Source organism: Ornithorhynchus anatinus, chromosome 3 (genome assembly GCF_004115215.2).
Source record: "Ornithorhynchus anatinus isolate Pmale09 chromosome 3, mOrnAna1.pri.v4, whole genome shotgun sequence".
Taxonomy (NCBI): Eukaryota; Metazoa; Chordata; class Mammalia; order Monotremata; family Ornithorhynchidae; genus Ornithorhynchus; species Ornithorhynchus anatinus.
Window position 1 is genome coordinate 96,033,711 of NC_041730.1, and position 23,210 is coordinate 96,056,920.

The following is a 23,210-nucleotide window of genomic DNA, read 5'->3' on the forward strand; positions in this document are numbered from 1 at the left end:
TCTAGAGAGGTAGACATGAAAATAAGAACTTTTGTTCCTTTTGTAGGGTTTTCAAATAGTGAAATGATTCTTTTTGAGATTAGTGCTCGAAAATCCACAGTTGCTGACACTATAGATATATCTTAGAAATATGTTCAGTTTTAGTGAGCTGTCACCCCTAAACTGATTCTAGTTCCTTCAAAAGAATGAACCTAGATAATCAGTTCACATTACTGGGAAAGAGATTGAAATAGCCTTGTTACTTACATATAGGTGACAACACTCAGAGGAAATGTAAAATTGATCAGATACTCTCCCAAGCACTTAGTACAGTGCTTTGCACACAGTAAGCCCTCAATAAATATGCCTGAATGAACGAATAGGCTCCTTGACAGGTAAAACGAGGCTGGGGGGTCGGGGCAGCTACTGAAAGGTGTCCCGTTACTTCTAACGTTTCTTGACTGTTTTCAAGGTGAGCAGGGTAGAGACTGCTCCCGTTGGCGAGGAACATATCTCCTGTTGTATTGTACTCTCCCGAGTGCTTAGTACGGTGCTCAGCACACAGTTCACAATCCATCGGTGATATTTATTGAGCACTGACTCTGGGCCCAAACCCTGTACTTATTGCTTGGTAGAGTACAATACGATAGTGTTGGGAGACACACCCCCCGCCTAGGAGGAGTTCGCAGTCTAGAGTGGGAGACAGGCATTAAAATAAATGAATCGCAGTTACGTGCATAAGTGCTGTGGGGCTGAGGATGTAGGGAATCAAATCCATTGGTACTGCCAGAATTCAATCAACTGTTCAACTACCCATTCATTTTTTAATTTGAGACAAATCATGACCACCCCCGGGTCTCTTTCCCCTTGAGTTCCCAAAATGGAATTTTCCAAGGTTCGCAGGAGAGTTGCCTGCGGCCCTTGAAGCTCTGCCGACTAAGGTTCCAGAAGCAGCTAGACATGGGGCTTAGATGCCTGTGCCCTTTCAAACAGCTGGGCGGTTAGTGCTGGGCCACGTGATTTTCACAATTGGCTTGAGGGGGTCAAAGCGCAGTGATGTCGCCGTGATTGCAGACTAAAGAGTGCCGATGACTTCCTTCCAGAGAGCACCACGGGAATGCCATGCAGCCTTCTGTCAAGGATAACAGCGGTAGCCACGGCTCCCCCATCAGCGGGAAGTTGGAAGGCATCTTCTTCAGCTGCAGTACCGAGTTTAACACCGGAAAGCCGCCCCAGGATTCACCGTATGGAAGGTACAGGTTTGAAATTGCAGCCGAAAAACTATTCAACCCCAATACCAACTTATACTTTGGGGACTTCTACTGTATGTACACCGCCTACCATTATGTTATTCTTGTCGTTGCTCCCGCTGGATCGCCGGGAGACGAATTCTGTAAGCAGCGCCTTCCTCAGCTCAATTCTAAGGAGAATAAATTTCTGACCTGCAACGAAGAAGACGGGGTCATGGTTTACCATCATGCCCAGGATGTTATTTTAGAAGTCATTTACACCGATCCCGTGGATCTCTCCCTCGGCACGGTGGCCGAGATCACCGGGCACCAGCTCATGAGCTTGTCGACTGCAAACGCAAAGAAAGATCCCAGCTGCAAAACCTGCAACATCAGCGTTGGACGTTAGACCCTCGGCTCGCTCCCGCCCGCTCGAGTTAGGAGCATCTGATTCCCCTCCCCACCCCAACCACCCTCCCCTGTTGTCCGTTTTCATCGTCTGACGTTTTCCTCTGAAGCATGCACCTGCCGCCGTCACCAAAAGCAGATCGCCTGTTTCCTTTTCAGCGTCACCCTCTTCCTTCCCCTTCCCCCTGCTTCCGATGAGGGTTTCCGTTTGGCACCCTATTCATTCTCTAGATGCTGCAATATGGTTTTTTTTCTTTTTTCATTTTGCCAAACATAACCAACCAAATCTATATAGACGGCTTTAGCAGAACCAAAATAATGGCTTATTAATGGTGTTTAAATATGCATTCGTTTTAATCTACTGAACAAATATCGGGATAACTACCAACAGCATGAAAGGTCGTAATTGCAGCATGAGTTAAATCTTGACGCCTAGAATTGTCAGCACTTCCAACTTGTCGTTTGACTGTGTTATTTATGTTATTTATATTAGTTAACCAGAAACAGCAACTGTGTTTCACCATAATAAATATAATAGAAAAATATTTTATTTGTACTGTTGTATAAAATATTTACAATCATAGAATATATAGATTACACTTTAATAGCAACTGTCTGTGTCACGAAACTAGTTCCCCTTATCAAAGATGTAGTTTGTAAACCTCAACTAGTTGTGAATTTGTTCCTGTTACTATTAGATGACTTTAATTAAACAAGTTTTAAGAAGGTCATTCTGATTCATAAAAGATAGAAAATATTAATTCATTACACAGCAAACCGCAAGCCTCAGAAATCAACTGCCCACTTCCGAAGTGGTGAACATTTTTCCCAAACAATTTGAAGATGTGAATTGCTTCAAAATCATGCGTTAACATTACATACTACATACATACAAAGATGGTAGGTACATAAGAGAACGCTGTTATTGACACATCCTCTTCAGCTACCAAAATAAGTGAAGGGGTGGGATAGAATGCAATGATAGCACTAAAGGCAACCTACATTTAACATAATCCAACGCATCTGCTTTCTAGCTTCTCTTCTTCCAACCCTGGAATATCCTGTGTGAACTACATACACAGAGTGAGTCAACACGGAAAACGGGTCTCCTTCAAATGCTTTCATTTTATACAGAACCAAAAATCATCACGCCTTGTGAGAAAATGTCTTTGACATCACAAGGTATGGTACTTGGGACATTAAGAAAGGGCATGATTCCACTGGAAAAATAGTAATATACTATTAGTTTCATTAAACGAGAAGTTCAGCCATCACATTTGATTATATTCTGCGGACATCTATCTACCCAAAATACTTATTTTCAAATGTCATTGCAATATTCTTATTTAATATAAACATCTGGCAATTAAAGACAAGGAATACTTGATATTTCACAAAGTGCATGCTGTCAAAGTGAGCTTTGGTAATTAGAAACACAAAATTTCAGATCACACCAGGCAAAATAAGGTGCTAAGTTTTTGATACAGAAATAAATTCAGTAATCATTCCTATCAGCTGATCTGAAGGTACTGAAAATCTAGAAGGAATAAGCAGATTTAAAGAGAGAGCTAAGTCCTTCGTTATCTATACTTAAAAATATTTCTACCCTTCACTTGGGGCAGAACTACATCAGAAGCATAAAGTAAGATACTTTCCTACCAGTTTTAAGTCTTTCTAGTTGAGAAACAAATGCCTTCATGCCCATTTTCTTTTTTACTGATGTAAAACCAAGGTTGACTCTGCTTCAACAACTTCTTTCTGCACCATCTGGGCTTTGGAAATGAAGTTGTGTTAGATGACACACCTCAGAGCAATTCAATTTGTTGAGGTCTTACCCATTCATGTTGTAGAGAGTAAGCTTTTTTAAAACAGAATGATAGGTCAATTACCTTAAGTCAATTACCTTGATTTAATCCTATTATAATTGGCTAGGAAATGAACTTTGGAGCCTTTAAAGTTTTAAAAAATAAGTCCCATAATGATTTAATATTACTGATCTTCACGTGTTTCCCATACATTTTAGTTACGGCTATTCACATATTATTAAGCTTTACATCCTTTATTACCTTTGGTAATAAAGTGCTTCATGACTAAAGTGCTTTAAAAAATCTCAGTGTCTCCAAGCAACCGGGTAGGGATACTAAAGAGCAAAACAAGTTTCCTCAAGAGAAGGTCACTGTGAACATTTCTTCAACCTCAGATAGTTTTAGATACATCTTGCTTAGTGATGAGAACCTCCAATAGCCTCAGCTTGGCTTTAATGTGCTTGTACTCATAGTACTCTTCTGCCATTGGAATACGATCTTCCTTTTGGGGGCTCCTGAAAGAAAAAGGAGAGCAATTCCCACCTTCAGTTCATTCAGATTGATTGTAAGCTAGATCTTCTTGTCCCAAGAGCCGTCAACCTCCTCCTCCCTACTTTCCCCCCCCTTTTTTACCTCGAGTTTTCATTCTATACCTTTAAGCACTTCAAAGACTTGCTTCTCAACTCCTTGAGAGCCGGGATCCCACCTTCCAACTCGGTTGGATTATACTCTCCCAAGCGCTTAGTACAGTGCTCTGCACACAAAAAGCACTCCATAAATGCCACTGATCTATTGAATGCTACGGGTACTAAGTAGTTGTAACAAGGGAATTGAGACAGTAGAGGTGACTGGTCTGAATACAATTGGTCACTGCTCCTTGTTCTCCCTCCTGTTCATTCATAAAGCATTTCCCCCAGATCTTTCATGGATCCTAAAGAAAATGCCACAGCAAGGATAAAGTCAGTCAATCAATAGTTGAGGTTTAAGGCCACTAAACATATTTCAATACTCTGAAGTTATATAATGAAAACAATTTAAACTACTGATGTGTTGTATTTAAATATTTGAGAACTGATATCTAGAGCTCTAGCTAAGATTATAGAAGACCAAGCGGTTTTTGCCTGCCTAACCCATCTCTCTGCCCCTTTGTAAATTTCCAGACATTTAGAATGCTCGAGATGAGTATTCTTAATATGTGACCAGTGCCCCTTGTTCTCAAAAAAGAACTTCACTCCTGTTGATTCATATAGCATGTCCCCCCCCCAAACTTCTATAGATCCTATATGAAATGCCTGACTACAGCAAGGATAGTCAATCAATCAATCATAAAGGTTATAACACATTTCCAAACTCTCAAGTTGTATTATGGAAATCATTTAAACTACTGATATATTTAAATATTTGAGCATTAATATACAGAGTTCTAGCTAAGACTGTACAAGGCTAAGCTTTTTTCCACTTTCCTAAACCTCTCTCTCTGGCCCTGTGTTAGTTTCCAGAGGCTTGGAATGTTGTGGCTTTCTTTTTGTACTTGACTTATGTGATCCACCAAAGGTTTCTCTCCCAAAGTTCCCTTAAGGGGTTGAAGAAAGTTATTTGCTTCCAAAAAACAACTGCAGTGACTTTAGAAAACAATTTTAAGGCTGCTGAGACAGTCAAGTGTTTATAACCCATTCCCAGGGAGCACTTTGCTCCTCCTGATGCCAACAATTGAGAGGAGCTAGTGAAAAGGACAGGAAAACATTTTCAGCTTGCACGTGTGAAGATGTAAATGCATATGTTTTCCCTCCATATAGTGCTTGGTTTGCATTTAGATCTGGGTCCTCCTATTAACAGCCGAGAAACATCATGAATGGCCCTGCAAAACTCCCCTTTAGTAGTAACAGAATGACGTAAAAAATTTTAGTTCCTCAGGCACCCCGTCCTCTGTCGCTGCTGCACTATTGTCTATTTCAAAATATTTCAGCACAGCATAGAGAATCGATCAATGGCATTTACTGAGCACTTACTGTGGCCAGAGCCATGTAGTAAGCACCTGGGAGATTGCAATGCTACGGTTAGTAGACTTGTTCCTTGCTCAAAAGGAGCTTACAGTTTAGAAGAGGGAATGAAGACATGAAGTCTGGCTCTACAACAGGCTTATTCTGTGAAGTTGTATCCTCTTTGCTTCTTTAATAATAATAATAATGGCATTGGTTAAGTGCTGGGGTGGATACAAGTAAATCAGTTTGGACATAGTCCCTGTCCTGTGTGGGGCTCACAATCTCAATTCCCCATTTTACAGATGAGGTAACTGAGACCCAGGGAAGTGAAGTGACTTACTCAAGGTCACACAGCAGACAAGTGGCAGAGCCAGGATTAGAACCCATAACCTTCTGACCACTATATCATGCTTCTTTCTTCTCTACCTGGAAGAGTCACATTCTATTCTGGATGATATGGAAACTGCTGGAAGTTCAATCTAGCAACAAGCTACAAGCTGTAGGGTCAGCATCCTTTCCATTTCCTTGTTCAGTCTAATTGAGAAACACTGACAAATCCCCCTGTGATTCCCCCCTAACAAAACCCACGTGGCCAAGGCTTCTCTTCAGGTAACCTAGGAGCCCTCTAGCTTTCTGAAAGGATGCTGGCATTTGGAATCTTTCTGGACAAATTTCAAGTGGTTTAAAATTTGTAACTTCCATTTGCCAGGAGAAAAAATTTTAAGGAAGGAAAAACCTTCCTCTGGAGAAATAACTTCGATAGTATAATCTCAGCTGTGCCACCTCTGGAAAGCGGTCTTCGGGAACATGTCTACCAACTCTCCTGTATCCGACTCTCCCAACTGCTTAGAACAGTGTTCTGCACACAGTAAGTACTGCTGTGTGACCTTGGGTAAGTCACTTTTCTGCGCCTCGGTGACCGCATCTGTACAATGAGGATTAAGACTGTGAGCTCCATGAATTACAGGTACTGTGTCCCACCTGATTAATTTATATCTTCCTCAATGCTTAGCACGGTGCCTGGTATACACAATAAATATCATAAAAAATAATAAATATAATTGATTAATCGACTGATTCCAGTTCAAGGAGTAAGTCCTCTCCACAGGGGGGCACTCCCCGCAGTGAAAGCTAAAAAGTGGCCAAGATGCGGTAGGGACTTGGGGATTCAGGGGGAGCACCGATGGAGTGCCAGGAAGCTGGAAATCCATCAGGCTGTGATGCGGTCGACTTCTAGAACACCAAAAGTAGCACTTATTTTACTGGAATCTCAAGATTAGCATGGAGAATGGGACTAGGGCTAGGTGAGTGCGAGAATTTCTGTAACACAGCGAGTTGGGCAGAGACGTATAAAAAAAACTTAAAGTCAGCAACTTCTTAACCATTTGTTCTGACCCAGTATGGTTATTTAGAATGAACATTTCCCTAAGTTAACATTTACATTTTTCTCTGAGACTGCTGGTTGAGCAGATCTCAGACTAAGGAAGCAAAAAGAGCCATGGGATGAACTCAAATCTTTTACTCGTAGATCACATTGACCTCTGTCGTTTGTCTACAGGCTACAGATCTAACACATCTTGTCAGTTCTCCCCCACGTGATTAAGATTAGGTTTAGCTCAATCCCACTTTGGTTTACCTTCCAGTTTGCTTAAAAAACTGTTCTTCGAATTCTCTTAAAGCTTTACGCAACCTCTTCTTGTCAGCTCTGGTTTCTCTGAGATGGTCCAGCAGCACGGGCCTGAAAGAGGTAAATATGTCGTCAATCTCAGTCCACTGGAATACTGGAGAGATCAGAGAGGGAGCCACTCCCTAGAAGCTGGCATCAGCTTCTTGGCTTGCCTCCTCCTCCTCCCCTGGGCCCTACTCGCTTGAGATTTCCATCCATTCCACTGGTGTGTGCATTTGAAGCCATGACCCCGTTTCTTTCTACCAGCTCAACGTATGGCAACTATGCCAACCCTTGCCCCCCGCTCGGCAGCACACTGCATCAATTCATTCCTTCAACTGTATTTATTAAGCTCTTACTGTGTTCAGTACGCTGTACTAGCACTTGGAAAAGTACAATACAACAATAAAGTGACAATCCTCGCCCACAGTGAGCTCACTGTATAGAGGGCGAGAGACAAACATCGATAGAAATGAATAAAATTATAGATATATACGTAAGTGCTGTGGGGTTGAGAGGGGGGAAGAGCAAAGGGAGCAAGTCAGGGCGATGCAGAAAGGAGTGGGAGATGAGGAAAAGAGGGGTTTAGTTGGGGAAGGCTTCTGGGAGGAGATGGGCCTTCACTTGGGCTTTGAAGGGAGGGCGAATAGTTGTCTGTCAGCTCTGAGGAGGGAGGGTGTTCCAGACGTTGGTCAGGGGTTGGCGGCGAGACAGGTGAGATGGAGGCACGATGAGAAGGTTAGCACTAGAGGAGCAAAGCGTGTGGGCTGGGTTGTAGGAGAGAAGTGAGGTGAGATAGGAAGGGGCAAGGTGATGGACTGCTTAACAGCCAATGATGAGGAGTTTTTGTTTGATATGATGGTGGACAATCAACCCACCACTAGAGATTTTTGAGGAGGGGAGTGACATGTCCTGAACGTTTTTGCAGAAAGATGATCCGGGCAGCGGAGTGCCTTCATCGGCACCATCATCCCTAAAGATATATTTCAAGACTGATTCCCCAGTGCTTAGTACAATGCTCTGTATACAGTAGGGACTGGAGTGGGGAGAGACAGGAATTTGGGAGGTCAGCAAGGAAGCTGATGCAGTAATCTAGGCGGGATAGGATGAGTGATTCGCCAGTGCATTCAGAAGACCTAATTAAGTTGAACTGTGCAATTAGAGAAGAAGCATGGAAAGAGCACAGGCTTGGGAGTCAGAGGACCTGGGTTCTAATCTCTGCTCTTCCGTGTTTATGCTGCCACTTAAGTTCTCTATGTCTTAGTTTCCTCTTCTGCAAAATAGGGATTCAATACCTATTCTCCCTCCAACTTCGATTTTGACCTCCATGTGGACCTGATTAACTACCCAGTGCTTAGTACAGTGCTTGGCACATCATAAACGCTTAACAAAAGCCACAATTAATAAAATCAATCCATCAGTGGTATTTATTGAGCACTTACTAGGTGTAGAACACAATACTAAGCGCTTGGGAGAGTAGAATTCAACAGAATTAGCAGACAAGTTCCCTGTCCGTAATGAGCTTACAGTCTAGAGGGGGAACAGTAGTTGGAAGAAAAAAGACAGGTTACAGTTAACTTTATGCTAGGAATGCCAGGATTCTCTCTTCTGGATAGCCTGAAGAGCTCCACCATCAGCACCACCATCCCTATGGATATACTTCAAGACTGTTTCCCCAGCGCTTAGTACAGTGCTTTGTATACAGTAGGGACACAATAAATGCCACTGAATGATGAAAGGTCAGGAAGCCCTTTGAGAGAGCTCAGTCTCACTTACTTATCACAGGAATACTATACCTGAATATCCCACCAAACCTCTGCCACTTGAGTCTAGCTGAGATGATTATCAACCACTTAAGAGTGGTCAATCCCTAAGAGCAGGAGAAGCTCTTAGGACAAGGACAAGGTGTCCTGCCTCTCCTATCCCTTGGATAGGCTTGGGAGGAGATGGGGAGAATTCCTCTCTACACCACCTACTGAAAGGCTGGGTAGTCAGGTGTCACCCAGTCTTCTCTAGAAACTGGCCAGAGGTGAAGCAGCATGACATAGTGCAGAGCATGGGCCTGGGAATCAGAAAGGCATAGATTCTAAAACAGATTCTGCCTCTTGTCTGCTGTGAGACCTTGGGAGAGTCATTTAACTTCTCTATGCCTCAGTTACCTCATCTGTCAAATGGGGATTAAGACTGAGAGCCCTGTGTGGGACATGGACTCTGTCCAACCTGATTACCTAGTATCTACCTCAGCATTTAGAACAGTGCCTCGCACATAGTAAGCACTTCACAAATACCATAATAATAATTATTATTATTGTTAAGGGTCCTCCAGCAGGTAAAGAGCGGTTGCTCTTCCAATCGCAATAAAGGGAAAGGGATGGAAGGTAGCATTTTTAAATCTACACCTCTGCTAAGGGAATTTTCCACTCAGGTTGAGAGGCAAAAGAGAGAGAAAGAGCAAGCAGTTGGCCTATTCCGAAATCTTGTGTTTGTTTAACCTCTTCCAAAGAACCATTAGTCAGTCTCTTATGAAATTCTGTTGCCTTCTGAAGATAACCCATTGACACTGTTTGAGCTGAGTTTGCAAGGTGACAAGTCAGTCTCGTTTGATGTTTAAAAGGAGTTGCACTTCCGATGAACTGTACCTATCTGGAATAGCTGGAAAAATGCAAGAAGGCAGATGCCAGGAAAGGTGAAGGCTGAGAGGGACTTGTTCACAAAATCAGGAAGGCCATGAATGGGATAATCCAATGATGCTCGAGACCACAAAATAGTATTAGCCCAGCAAGCTGTGTAGGCTGAAAATGCCAGTGGGTCAAAGGGGAGTTGGAGTAGATTCAGAGATAAGGATCCCGTAATGGGTTACTAGAGAAATATTAGGTAGAAGAATCCTAAACTTTAGGAATGAATGTCAAGGACAACCATCACGGTGTTCCTCCAAATCTTCTGCTGTTCCCTTGCTGGATGGCTTACTGGTCTTACCCAGTAATGTGAGAAGCAGCATGGTCTAGTGGATAAGCACGAGCCAGGGAGTCAGAAGGACCTGCTTCTAATCCCGGCTCTGCTCCTTGTCTGCTGTGTGACCTTGGGCGAGTCACTTAACTTCTCTATGCCTCAGTTACTTCATCTGTAAAATGAGGATTAAGACCGTGAGCCCTATGTGGGACATGGACTGCGTCCAACCTTGTATCTACCTCAGCGATTAGAACAGTGCCTGGCACGTACCATAACAAGTACCGTTAAAAAAAATGTTCCCATCTAACTTCCCTGCTGGAATATTTTTCCTGTCAAATGTAATGACTGCTATAATGTCTGGTATCAACAGAGATGCCGAACTCCCATTCCATCTTTATAGCTCTGCTCGGGTTAGAAACGTTAGAAGGTTTGGGTTGACATAGCTCTGGGGCACAGGACTTAGGAAGGAACAGGGTGGGGAAATGGGAAAAAAGGATGAGGGAAGGTTGGAGGACAGGCAGAGCTGAAGAGGGATGACTGGCTAGATTTAAAAGGACACAAGAGCAAAGGTCTGCACCTCACTGTCTTGACTGTTAGGGAATTCTCATTAAGACGATCCAAGTTTATGCCCGCTTTTTGATTCTGGACTTTCTCATCAGAAACTGTTTTTTGGGAAATCCTCTACATTTTCTACCCAGCTCAAAATTTTACCTATGAAACAGCTAGATGAGAAGCAGAATAGTTGACCACTGAACAAAATGGAAAATGAATACAAAGCAATTCAACAAAAGTATAATCAAGTGTCGGAGTGGTGGAGCACTGTCCTTACCTGGTAAATGAAACAGACTCCAACCATTGACCATGGGGGGGGTGGGGGGGGGCGGCGGTCAATGACCCCCAATCCTAACCCCTACCCTTGGACTCTGGACTCAGACTTGCTAAGGAGAAGGAGGGGATGCCCAATCGGGGTAGATAACAACAATGAGGATGAACCAAATTGAAAGGAGAAGTTTTCAGAGCAAACTCAGGACAGGGAGTGCAGCTTTTCACTTATTGATGGAGCAGTCTGAACAATGCCTGGACTATGAGATGTCACTTGTATTTTCTACAAAGTGTATCGCAAGACAAAGTGAGCCTTATGTGACACAAATAATAGTGATAATAACAGTATCACACGCCAAACACTATACTGAGTGCTGAGTTTTGATAGACTAAGTAGGAGGGAGAAAAGATATCGAATCCCCATTTTATGAGTGAGGAAACTGAGGCCCAAAGATGTTAAATGACTTGATGAAGGTCACACAACAGACGAGGTACAGAGCTGGTATTAAAAACCATGTCCTCTGACTTCCAGGCACGTACATTTTCTACTAGACCATGTCGTTTCTAGCCTTCTACCCTGTAAATTGGACCAAAAATGCTGCCCTTTAAAGGCCTCGACCTGAACTAACTTCACCGAAACTACCTCCCTGAAGAGCAGTACTGGAACTAAGTCCTGGAAAGGGAGGCTGGTGGAATAGTTCACACGTGGAGGTGCTGTTCGTTCATTACATTTGGAAAAAACACGACACCAGAGTGCAATCATTTCTCTCTAAGGTGCAAACCTTCTCTATAACTACTGAAAACAGCACTATCACTTCTTTTCTACAGGCTGAGTGAGGCAGGCCTGCATCCCTCAAATTGTTGTCTTACGCTGTCGAGTCATGTTCGACCCATAGCGACAAGATAGATACATCTCTCCCAGAACGCCTTGCCTCCATCTGCAAACGTTCTGGTAGTGGATCCATAGAGTTTTCTCCGTAAAAATACAGAAGTGATTTACTACTGCCTCCTTCCACATAGTAAATGAATCTCCGCCCTCGACTCTCTCCCATGCCACCGCTGCCCGGCACAGGTGAGTTTTGACTTGTGGCAGATTGCCTTCCACTCTCGAGCCAGTGCCCAAGATAGGAATGGAATGGGTAGGCCGCTGCTTGACTCTCCTTCCTGTAGTCGTGACTGGTAGAGTACTGGAAACTCTCCAAGTGCGAACCGGAGTGGGGACTGAAACAACTTAGTCATTTTTAAAGGAACTATGAATGACAAAGGAGGTAAGGTACACCCAGCCTGCCACGAGTGGCAAGTGAGGGAATGGAAAGGGTGGCCACTTGTCCAGTACGTTAGCCAAGAGGGGAAGCCCATCCCATCGGAATACTCTGACTAAGCATGGCCTAGAGGAAAGAGCAAGGACTTGGGAATCAGAGGACCTGGGTATTAATCCTGGCTCCGCCAAGTGTCTGCTGTATGATCTTGGGCAAGTCACTTTGCTTCTCTGTGCTTCCGTTCCCTCCTCTGTAAACTGGGGATAAAGACTGTGAGCCCCATATGAGACATGGACTATATCCTAAACCTGATTAGTTTGTATCTACCCCAGTGTTTAACAAACACCATTTACTTTGGTGATTCCTCCTTTCGGTGGAGTTTCTTTCCATTTCTCACTAGGACACTGAACCACACCGATTAGAAAACATCAGGGAAGAGAAGGGGCATGACCTAGTGGATAGAGTACAGGCCTGGGAATCAGAAGGACCTGGCTTCTACTCCTGGCTCGGCCACTTGTCTGCTTTGTGGCCTTGAGAGAGTTGCTTCACTTCTCTGTGCCTCAGTTACCTCATCTGTAAAATGGGGATTAAAACTGAGAGCCCTTTGTGGGACAGGGACTCTGTCCAAACTGGTTAGTGTGTTTCTACCCCAGCATTTAGTATAGTGTCTGGCACAAAGTAAGCGCTCAACAAATACCATTAAAACAACAACAAAAAAAAAAGAAGGACACTCACATTGTGGCCTCATGCAAATTGGACATGGACAGAGCTGGTTGAAGGACTTCCTTCATCCCATCCGGGGGCAGAACGACCGGAGGCTCTTCCTCATCAGAGGGCTCTGGGTGGTCCCCCACACGGTGGTGAGATGCCGGACTGGATAAGGAAGACTCATTGCCCATCTGGAAAGCGTCTTCATCAGAGTCTTCTTCCTCCTTCTTGCAAGATGTAGGGGTTTAACAGGGATGAAAAGCATGCTCAATACAATTTGAAACAACAGAGATGGATAACGCCACCGGCAATGAATTCGAACCCAAAATTCAGTGCCCGCACTTGGGGGGGTTAGCAGATATGACTGATGAGAACTGAAAGTGAAATAGAATCCGGTTTTAAATGAGGTTTTTCTGGGGGTTTTTTTTTCAACCAAGTAAAAAAAAAAATCTCTTATGACCTTCCAAACCAAATGGAAAACAAAACAAGAAATTAAGTGAAGTTTTGAAATGGGGTAAATCTCTTGCCTTCACCCAGGTCACTTCCAACCAAGGGGTTAAAATGGGAATAGAGAATCTGAGAGGAAAAGTGTTAAAAAACAAACAAAACTTTAATCAAATAACAAAAAGACAAGACACACATTCAAAAATGCCCTGGCATGAAAAGATAGACACGGGGAGATGCTGACGTTCCCAGACACATCCTCAGGAAGGCACATTCCAAAACAGAGGCGAACATATACAGTGATATACACAAGCAGGAGGATAGTGAAAGAGCAGGAATGAAGGAATTAAGTCATATGAAACTGAGAAACACAAACACAAAAGGTTATAACTATAAAAAAAATGAGAAAGAAAAAATGGCTGTAGACAAAATCAGAAAAACTAAAGCTGAGGCACAGAGGTACTTGGAAACCAAGACAAAACCTGTCCTCTATCCACTGTGAAGAAGATGCACCTTCTAGTGAAGTGAAAATATGGTAACAGTACCTTTTGGGGTTGTATTAAGGGTTAAAGGTTCCTAGCCTAGAATTCTTTATTCCTTAAAGGATACTAAGTGTTAATTTTTCCTAATGCTAGAATTTTTAATTAGGGTGAAATGTGTGTTATATTCAGCAAGTTAATGCAACTAATTCTCTATGATACTATTAAAATGATTTTTTGTGCTTTTCTAGTTTAGTGTGTATTCCTCATTGAAAATAATCTGGACAAACCGTTTCAAAGCCCCTATTCTGTTTTCTAATAAATTGGCCCTGGCTCAGAAAAATATGCTCCAAATATTACTGGAAGACAAATGTGCCACTTCTAACTTTCTAATAAACTGAAATTCCGAGAATTAAAAAAAGTAGGTAAATGTCATACTATTAGCAAAAGTCAAGTGAAAAACCATTGTTTGTCCTTGTCCCGAGCACTTAATATAATGTATTTTCAAGAATGATTAGAAAACGGATATGACTCCACTTCACGGCACCATTCTGTAATGGAGAGAATTGAAACATAGTTGATGTTGACAATATCAACTTTGGTATGCATGGTAGACATGCTATTTCTGTAGCTTCAGTTGTGTCTCTAAACAGAATTAGGAAGCACAGGTCTGCAATAGTGTGGGGTTTATTCACCCAAAATGCTTTGACTTACAATTGTAGGAATCAGGGAAGGAGTTGACAGAAGCTGCTTGATAATTCGGTATCGATCATAGAGAGGCTTTATGAGGCTCTTGTCTTGCTTGGTTACCTGAAAGACATTACATCAGTCACTGTTACTCTCACAGACGAAACCCTGAAACCATTACAGTTGGCAAATGAAAAAAGCAAATAGCTTTATTACATCAAAGGAGACCGACAGTTCAATATGCTGGGGTTGTATACGTTCCCCGGCCCCAGACCCCGAGATGTCTCATCTCCCTCATGAGCCCAAATCCATGACCCATGGCTTGACTTGACCCCAGCCTCCCATCGCCAACCGTGGGTCGACTCAGCGATCCTATCTCTGATCCTGACAGCGTTCTGGCGCTCTCACTCCTGACACCAGCCCAGCTCTGCTCAAACTTTTTTAGCTCCAGATCCAGGGAGGTGAAAAAGACCAGAATCAAGAGGGAACTCAGACAGCAGCCTCCTCCAGGGCTGCTGGTTTCTAGGTCCACCCCTGGGGAGCGAGGGGTTGGTTCTGAGAAGAGGACACCCTGGGGATTTCAGGACCTGGAGGTGTACACACACACACACACACTCCGGGGGGGCTCAACACAGCCTGTTTTGCTTTTTGAGTAAAAGGTCTTGCTTTACAGTTCATGAGAGAGACAAGGATGCTGCTCTGCCAATGTTCCTGTTTATTCTCCCCTCAAAGATGACTAATAATAATGATAATAATAATAAAGGTATTTGTTAAGCGCTTACTGTGAGTCAAGCACCGTTCTAAAGCGCTCGGGTAGATGCAAGGTAATCAGTTGGACACGGTCCCTGCTCCATCTGGGGCTCACGACTCTTAATCCTCATTTTATAGATGAGGGAACTGAGGCTCGGAGAAGTGAAGTGACTTGTCCAAGGTCACACAGCAGACGAGTGGCGGAGCTGGGATTAGAACACATGTCTTCTGACACCCAAGCCTGGGCCCTTGCCACTTGGCTATGCTGCCTCTCCAGACTGTGACCTTGTTGTGGGCAGGGGATAGGTCTACCAATTCGGTTGGATTATACTCTCCCAAACACTCAGTACAGTACCCTGCACACAGCAGGCACTCAATAAATACCGTGAATTGATTGACCGACTGCCGGGGAGCTTAGGTGACGGGGCCAAACCTAAGCACCTTAGATCCTGACTGGCTACCAGAGAGCTACCACATCTTCTACAGTGTTTTACGGGTTTTGCACACTCCTGCTGGAAATGGAATTCTGCCCTCCCTTGATCTATATATATTTGGTGATTTCAATTCCTACCCAGAATCAAGGATCGGAAAGGTCGATGACTCTCCTCCCACCTTCAACGGATCCATGCCTATCTTCTCCTAGCCTGATGAGAATGCCTCCTATTTGGAAAGAACTGCAAAGAATGGGATCCCACCACCTGCGTCATTCACCCATTGGAATGGTTCTCTTGATGAGGAAATTCTTCCTTCTACTGGCCCCAGATTTTTCACGCCTCAGTTTCTTTTTGTTTTATCCTCAGGGGGATTGGAGAACACCAGCCTCACTGATTTAAAGACCCTCAGTTAGTCATCTCCTCATCTGTCTCATCTCTGTAACTAAAAACAGACTTTTATTCCTACTGGGATCCTCACATTGCAAAAGAAGCAGCGTGGCCCAGTGGGAAAAGCATAGGCGTGGGAGTCAGAGGAACTGAGTTCTAATCCCGGCCCTGCCAGGTCTGCTGTGTGACCTTGGGCAAGTCAAGTCACTTCACTTCTCTGAGTCTCGGTTACCCAGCCCCAAGTGGGACGTGGACTGTATCCAACCTGGTTATCTTGTATCTAACCCAGAGCTTAGCACAGTGCCTGGCACATAGTAAACGCTTAACAAATACCTTTTAAAGAAAGGACTGTGAGCCCCAAGTGGGACATGGACTGTATCCAACCTGGTTAGCTTGTATCTAACCCAGAGCTTAGCATAGTAAGTGCTTCACAAATACCTTTTAAAAAAAAGACATAAGAAGGGTCACGTGACATCATGATGCCATGGGCTTTGGGGGCTACAGCCCAGGGCCTCGGGCTATGGGATGATCTCACATTAAGGAAAATGGGAATGAAAGGGATGACTGGTGAGTGAGAGATGAGTCGGCACAGGGACTGAGTGCAAGGACCAGGAAAGGACCTCAGCCTCTTCCGGAACCTGGGTGGTGGCCCAGCAGGTTGGCCCATGGTTAAAGAGCTGGACCACTGTGTTGGCAGGCTGGCTTTCCCTGAGACCACCCACTCCGTACCCCGATCCTCGGCGCACCCCTTCTCCGACAGCGGAGCTCCACCTTCCCTCTCCATGGGAAGTGTTTGACCACCTCGCCCCTAGAATCCCCTCCCCCAGCTCCCACTCTGAATCCCCCCCACCCCAATGGCACCTCATCGGCCAGTGATAGAGGTGGGAGTGAAGGACAGCGGATGAAAGGGAAGAGGGGTTGGAAGGAGCAGGCCACCATCGCCTCCTCAGCCTGGAAATAGCCCAGTGGCCGGGCTTGGGGCCCACGTTGAACAGCAGCTGGGGTTTGGTGTCTGAGTAACAGGGCCGAGAGTGAGATACCAGCTGAGGGCCCAACTCATTCTGGCCAGGCCAGATTAGCGGTGGTGATTGAGTGGCGATGTCATGACGGCAGTTACTGTTGCCTCTGAAACCTCTGGGAGGCAGTGGGTGTGAGTGGGGGGCGAGAGGAGGAGAAGCACACACTGGACATAACGTGCCACAGAGCTCACACACACCGCCTACAGAATAATCACTCTGCTCTCCAAAAATACCATTACTCCGAAGAGCCAAACCCACATCCCACAGACCCCAACCCACCACCTCCTGCATCAGCAGTGCCAGGGTCACCCACCCCAGAGTCATCTGCTTGGCCCCAGAGCTGTGACAGCAGGAGCCTGGGGACTGAAAAACACAAAAACGACCCATTCCAAATAATCCCCACCAGAACCTTGCGTCAGCACCCATTGCCCTACTCGTTCAGCATGCTGGGCTGTTCTGACTTACTTTCGCTTCCTCTTCTCCCGACTCAATAATCTTGGTTCCTTTAATCTTGTCTCAGGTGTATCAGCAGGACGGGACCTGCTCTTCACAGGCTTTGCTAGTAATTTCCACTAACCTATTGTCTGTTTTTTCCAAGGTGAATGGAAATTGATTTAAGGTTGGTTTCCCCAGGGGTTTTTTCAGCTATAATAATGTTGGTATTTGTTAAGTGCTTACTATGTGCAGAGCACTGTTCTAAGCACTGGGGGAGATACAGGGTAATCAGGTTGTCCCACGTGAGGCTCGCAGTCTTAATTCCCATTTTACAGATGAGGTAACTGAGGCCCAGAGAAGTTCAGTGACTTGCCCACAGTCACACAGCTGACAAGTGGCAGATCGGGATTCGAACCCATGACCTCTGACTCCGAAGCCCAGGCTCTTTCCACTGAGCCACGCTGCTTCTCAGTAAGCGCTTACTATGTGCCAGGCACTGCACTGAACTCTAGGCCAAACACAAGGTAATCAGGTTGGATACAGTTCCGTGTTCCACGTGGACTCACAGTCTTAATCCCCACTTTACAGATGAGGTAACTGAGTTTCAGAGAAGTGAAATGACTTGCCCAGGATCCTATCACTGATTTTACAGATGAGGAAACTGAAAGACTAAGAAATTAAATGACTTGCCCAAGGTCACAAAGCAGGCAAATGGTGGAGCAGGAGACTTTTGTCTTCTAGGACTCGAATTTCTGATTTAACGTTTGCCGAAAGGCCTAAATTCATCAAGGTCACACAGCGGACGAGTGGTGGAGCAGGGATTAGAACTCAGACCCTTTTCCCTCCCAAGCCTGAGTTCTATCCACTAGGCCATGTTGCTTCTCAAAATCATGGATTTGTTTTTGATTTATATAGGAATATGATTTCAAAATCATAGCTTTGAACTTCAGTGGTGAGATAGGGACATCTCCTCAACTATAATTTTTGGGAAGCTCATTTATCTATGAGCAAAATCCCCTCTGGCGTGCAACTTACATAATGAGGTGCTGTCTTGTAAAAATGTCTTTAAATAAAAAGGCAGGTGCCGCTGTTCATGTTTTGGTAGATAGCTCAAAGGTGCTTAGAAATAGCTTTTTAATATTCTAGCAATGAACCCAATAGCTGAAGAATCTATTAAAAATGCACAATCCCTAACAGATGGCTTGGGTTCACCATTAATGACATTACTCCCGTAAATACCTGGCTTGGCTGTATTTGCACATTAAGATAATGTGGCAGAATGAGAGCTGGGGATTCCTCATAAATTTAGAGAAATGTCAGCGCTCATTCCATCAGCAGAAAGCAGGACAAAAAGACAGAACTTCAATATTCTCCCTCTCTGAAAAGGAGTTAAACCCATATCCTGGCTGCCAGATCATCTATCAGCCTCATCATCCCCATTTGGATTAACGAGGCAGGCGAGCCCGCCCTGCACACATCCTATTTACAGCTGAACGTTCACAAAGCCAAAAGCAAATGGAGCCTCATATCACTAGGAAGCAGTGGTTTAGCGCACAGAGCACGGGTCCGGGAGTCAGAAGGACCTGGATTCTAATTCTACTCCACCACATGTCTGCCGTGTGACCTCGGGCAAGTCACTTCACTTCTCTGGGCCTCAGTTACCTCATCTGTAAAATGGGGATTAAGACTGGGAGCCCCAGATGGGACAGGGACTGTGTCCAACCCAATTAAACTTGTACCTACGGCAGTGCTTAGAACAGTGCTTGGCACGTAGTAAGCGCTTAACAAGTACCAACATTAGGAAAATTGATTCACCATACATGCAAGGCAAAAATCAGTGCCAGGAGGCAGAAAACATTACACGATTCAATTTTCAATTGTGGTATTCCTTAGGTGCTTCCTATGTGCCAGCACTGTACTAAGCATTGGGGTAGACACAACACAATTAGATCACACACAGTCCTTGTCCTACAGTGGATTCACAGTCCAAGGGGAAGGGAGACACTAAACAGGTCACACAACAGGCAAATGGTGGCTCCAGGGACTTTTGGCCTCTAGGACCTGTATTCCTTGTTTAAGGTTTGCTGAAAGACCTAAATTCATCAAGAGACATCGCAAGTCCTCATTTCAATCCTACCAGATCTCTAATATAGAAAGGGTTGAATATACCCGTCGCCTTAACTTCCTCTCCAACAGCTCTCTTGATTCTCCAGTCTGGTTTTCGACCCCTTCACTGTGAAGCAGCCCTTGTTTTTTTAAAATGGTATTTTTAAGTGCATACATTGTATCAGGCACTGTATAGATACAAGATACTCATTTGGACACAGTCCACGTCCCACATAGAGCTCATAGTCTTAATCCCCAATTTGCAGATGAGGTAACTGAGACCCAGAGAAGTGAACTGACTTGCCCAAGGTCAAACGGCAAACAAGTGGTGGAGCTGGGATTAGAACCCAGGTCCTTCTGACTCCCAGACCAGTGCTCTATTCCCCAGGGTTCTACTCCATCCTGATCCTCCTCAGTCTCCTGCTGCTTTCAACTCCACGGTCCACTCCGTCCTCTTGGAATCACTATGTGATTCTGTTTGGCTTCCATAGTTCTAACCTGCTTCTCTTCCTATTTCTCTGATAGCCCCTTCCCAGTTTCATTCACTGGCTCCTCCTCCGCCTCTCGTTCTCTTTCTGTTTGTTCTGGGTATCTATCTCCTATCTCTCTCACTCTACACTCACTTTCTCGGGGAGCTCATTCGCTTAAATGCACTGCTCTCCCACTACAACCCAGCCTGCAAATTTCGCTCCTCTAACCAACCTACCCATATCCTTCTCATCCACTGTTGGCCCCTTCTGCCTCATCCACCGTTGAACCTTTGCTCACACCCAACTTCCTGCCTGGAACTCCTTCCCCTTATAAACCTGACAGTCTAGCACTTTCCCCCAAATCAAAGTTCTTCTGAAATCATCTCCTCCAGGAAGCCTTTCCTTGACTAATTTCTCATCCCTCAAACCTTCCTCTGGCCCTACTGTCTCACCTATGCACTAGGCACTTAGTCCCTCCCTCTAAGCACTGAGGTACTCAGCCCACCCCCACAGCATTCACGTACGCATCCTTATACTCCACTGAGTGTAGTCTAATGGATAGAGCCCGGGCCTGGGAGCCAAAAGGTGCTGGGTTCTAGTCCTGGCTCTGCCACTTGTCTGCTTTGTGATCTTGGGTAAGTCATTTAAATGATCTGTGCCTCAGTTACCTTATCTGTAAAATGGAGGTGAAGACTGTGAGCCCCATGTGGAACATAGACTGTGTTCAGCCTCATTAGCTTGTGTGCTTGGAACAGTGCCTGGCACATAGTAAGTGCTTAACAAATACCATAATCATGAAATATTATTATTGATTCCATTACCTGTAATTTATTTGAATGTCTTTCTTCCCCATTGCAAGCTCCTTGACCTGCAAACCCACATCTCCTCTTGCCTCCAGAATATCTCCGCTTGGATCTCCTCCCAGCAGCTACAACTAAATATGCCCGCAATAGAACTCTTCATCTTTCCCCTTAAACTCACTCCTCCTCCTCCTCACTTTCCTGTCTCAGTCAGTCGGGTCAACCACCCTCCTCATTGCAGAAGCCTGCAACCTTGGTTTCACCCTTGACTCCTCAATATCTTTCAACCGGCAAATACAATCTATTACTAAATCCTGATAATTCTCCCTAAACAACATCCTCCAGATCTGCCCCTTCCTCTCCACCCAGAGCGCTCTCAGCCTGGAATGAGTTCTGACTTTGCCACAAGTGGACTACAGCACCAGCATCCCGGCTTCCATCCTCTCCCCACTCCAATCTGTACTCCAAGCTGCTGTTCGGATCATCTACCCGAAGCATCGCTCGACCCTCGTCTCTCTTCTCCTCCAGACCCTCCGCTTGCTTCCTGTGTCTCTTTGCATCACACAAAAACTCCTCACAATCAGCTTCACGGTTCTCTGTGCTCTGGCCCCAGTTTGCTTCTCTGTTCTCTTCTCCTGCCCCTCCCTAACTCTCTCTCTTCATCTCTCTTCAGTCCACATGATCGATACCAACCAGGAAGTGAGATGCAAGAGGCTCATGCAAGATCACAGTCAAACACTAAAACTGCTCATTAGATGCGCCCAAACACGCTGGATGGCAACAACAGTTCTAAGTGGCAAATTCTTTCGACTGCTCGATGGATAGAAATGTAGATTCCATGGGAAAGCAGCATGGCCAGTAGGGCCCGGGAGTCAGAAAGATCTGGGTTCTAAACCCAGTTCCACCACTGGTCTGCTGTGTGACCTTGGGCAAGTCACTCAACTTCTCTGGGCCTCAGTTCGCTCATCTGTAAAATGGGGATTAAGAGTGTGAGCTCCATGCAGAACATGGTCTGTGTCCAACCTGATTTGCTTATATCTACCCCTTCACTAAGTACAACATCTGGCAAATAGTAAGTACTTAACAAATAGCATAAAAAACCAGAGTAGTTGCATTTTGGAGAGAGGTAAGCTGAAGAAATCCATATTACTAATTTGCTAGGTAATGTAGGCTTAGAGCCTTTCCAAATCTGCTGCCTCAGGTGATGGGCTTAAAGAGAATACCTTGTTGTACTGACTCTTCTGTTATCAGGAGGGAGACACAACATGAGACATCATTTTCTAAGCTGCAGAGGCAAAACGTGCTCAAACGTCACCAATGGGTGAAAGGGAAAGGAAATCACTCTTGAGCACATTCAAGCTGGCAAAGCAAAAATGACTGATTTCTCAGCATTTTTCCAGGCTGTGAACAGACACCAAATGGAGACATCAGAGAGGAAATTATCCACACAAAGTGCCTCTCTGAAAGAAGGAGGAATATTTCAGTTGGGGAGTCTTAGCATTTTCCTCAGCTTGGCACAGGGAACCCTAGTAAATGCATCTATCCTTTCTGGATAAAGAAACAAGGAATGGGATTTCAGGACTTTTACAATTGTCTGTCATTATCATCATCACCTTATATTCACTGAGCACCACGCCTGCTCCCAGAACCTGATTCTAGATACATGTTTGGAAACATCTCTTCATTCTCATTGCCACGCTTTTATTAAAACCGATACTGAGCCTTTCCCACTCCACATTCCATGGTATTTCTGAGTGACCTTTGAATCCCACCCAATACAGAACCACGAACAAGATAGATGCATACAATACATATTAGTATTTCTGCTGCAGTCGGTACTCTCTCTGTCTTCTGTTTGAGCTCAAACGTGGTTCCCAGTTCTGTAGGTCCAACCCTACCATTACATTTCTCTGCCATTATTACAAGCTTTTGCAGATGGGAGGGCCCATTTTACTCATTCATTCATTCGTATTTATTGAGCACTTACTGTGTGCAGAGCACCGTACTAAGTTCTTGAGAGAATGCAACACAACAATAAACAGACAAGCTCCCCGCCCGCAACGAGCTTACATTTGAGAGAAGGGGAGACAGACATTAATATATATAAATTACAAATATGTACCTAAGTGCTGAGGGGCTGGGAGAAGAGGAAAGGGGGATTTAATCAGGGAAGGCCTCTTGGAAGAGATGTGCCTTCAATAAGGCTTTGAACGGGGGGGCGAAAAATAATTGTCTGTAGGATTTGAGGAAGGAGGGCAATCCAGACCAGAGGCAGGACATTTTATGCAGGATTTGTATTCAGAAAGCTGTTCCTCTGTGGTTTTAAGAGTTGAGTCATTAGAGGCAATATTGCATCCTATACCGCTCTCTGCCTCTGTGAGTGATTAGGGCA

The 23,210-nt window shown here is 44.6% G+C and overlaps 2 protein-coding genes across 7 annotated transcripts in view; one reads left to right on the plus strand and one right to left on the minus strand.

Moving 5' to 3' along the window:
- PHYHIPL (phytanoyl-CoA 2-hydroxylase interacting protein like) overlaps positions 1-2,161 on the plus strand; it is a 77,504-nt gene extending 75,343 nt beyond the window's left edge. For all 5 annotated transcript variants that reach the window (XM_029059501.2, XM_039911536.1, XM_029059502.1 and 2 more), the window contains exon 5: positions 1,083-2,161. In XM_029059501.2, the coding sequence (XP_028915334.1) occupies positions 1,083-1,617 (535 nt within the window). In that variant the 3' untranslated portion in view covers positions 1,618-2,161. The remainder of the gene's footprint in view (positions 1-1,082) is intronic.
- Positions 2,147-23,210, minus strand: part of FAM13C (family with sequence similarity 13 member C) — a 126,694-nt gene continuing 105,630 nt past the window's right edge. Inside the window, exons 10-13 of one of the 2 annotated variants that reach the window (XM_029059499.2) lie at positions 14,445-14,540; positions 12,835-13,031; positions 7,040-7,141; positions 2,147-3,936 (exon numbers count right to left, since the gene is read on the minus strand). In XM_029059499.2, coding sequence (XP_028915332.1) covers positions 3,813-3,936; positions 7,040-7,141; positions 12,835-13,031; positions 14,445-14,540 — 519 coding nt within the window. In that variant the 3' untranslated portion in view covers positions 2,147-3,812. Of the gene's footprint in view, positions 3,937-7,039; positions 7,142-12,834; positions 13,035-14,444; positions 14,541-23,210 lie in introns of both variants that reach the window. The other variant, XM_029059498.2, reaches the window with a different exon arrangement.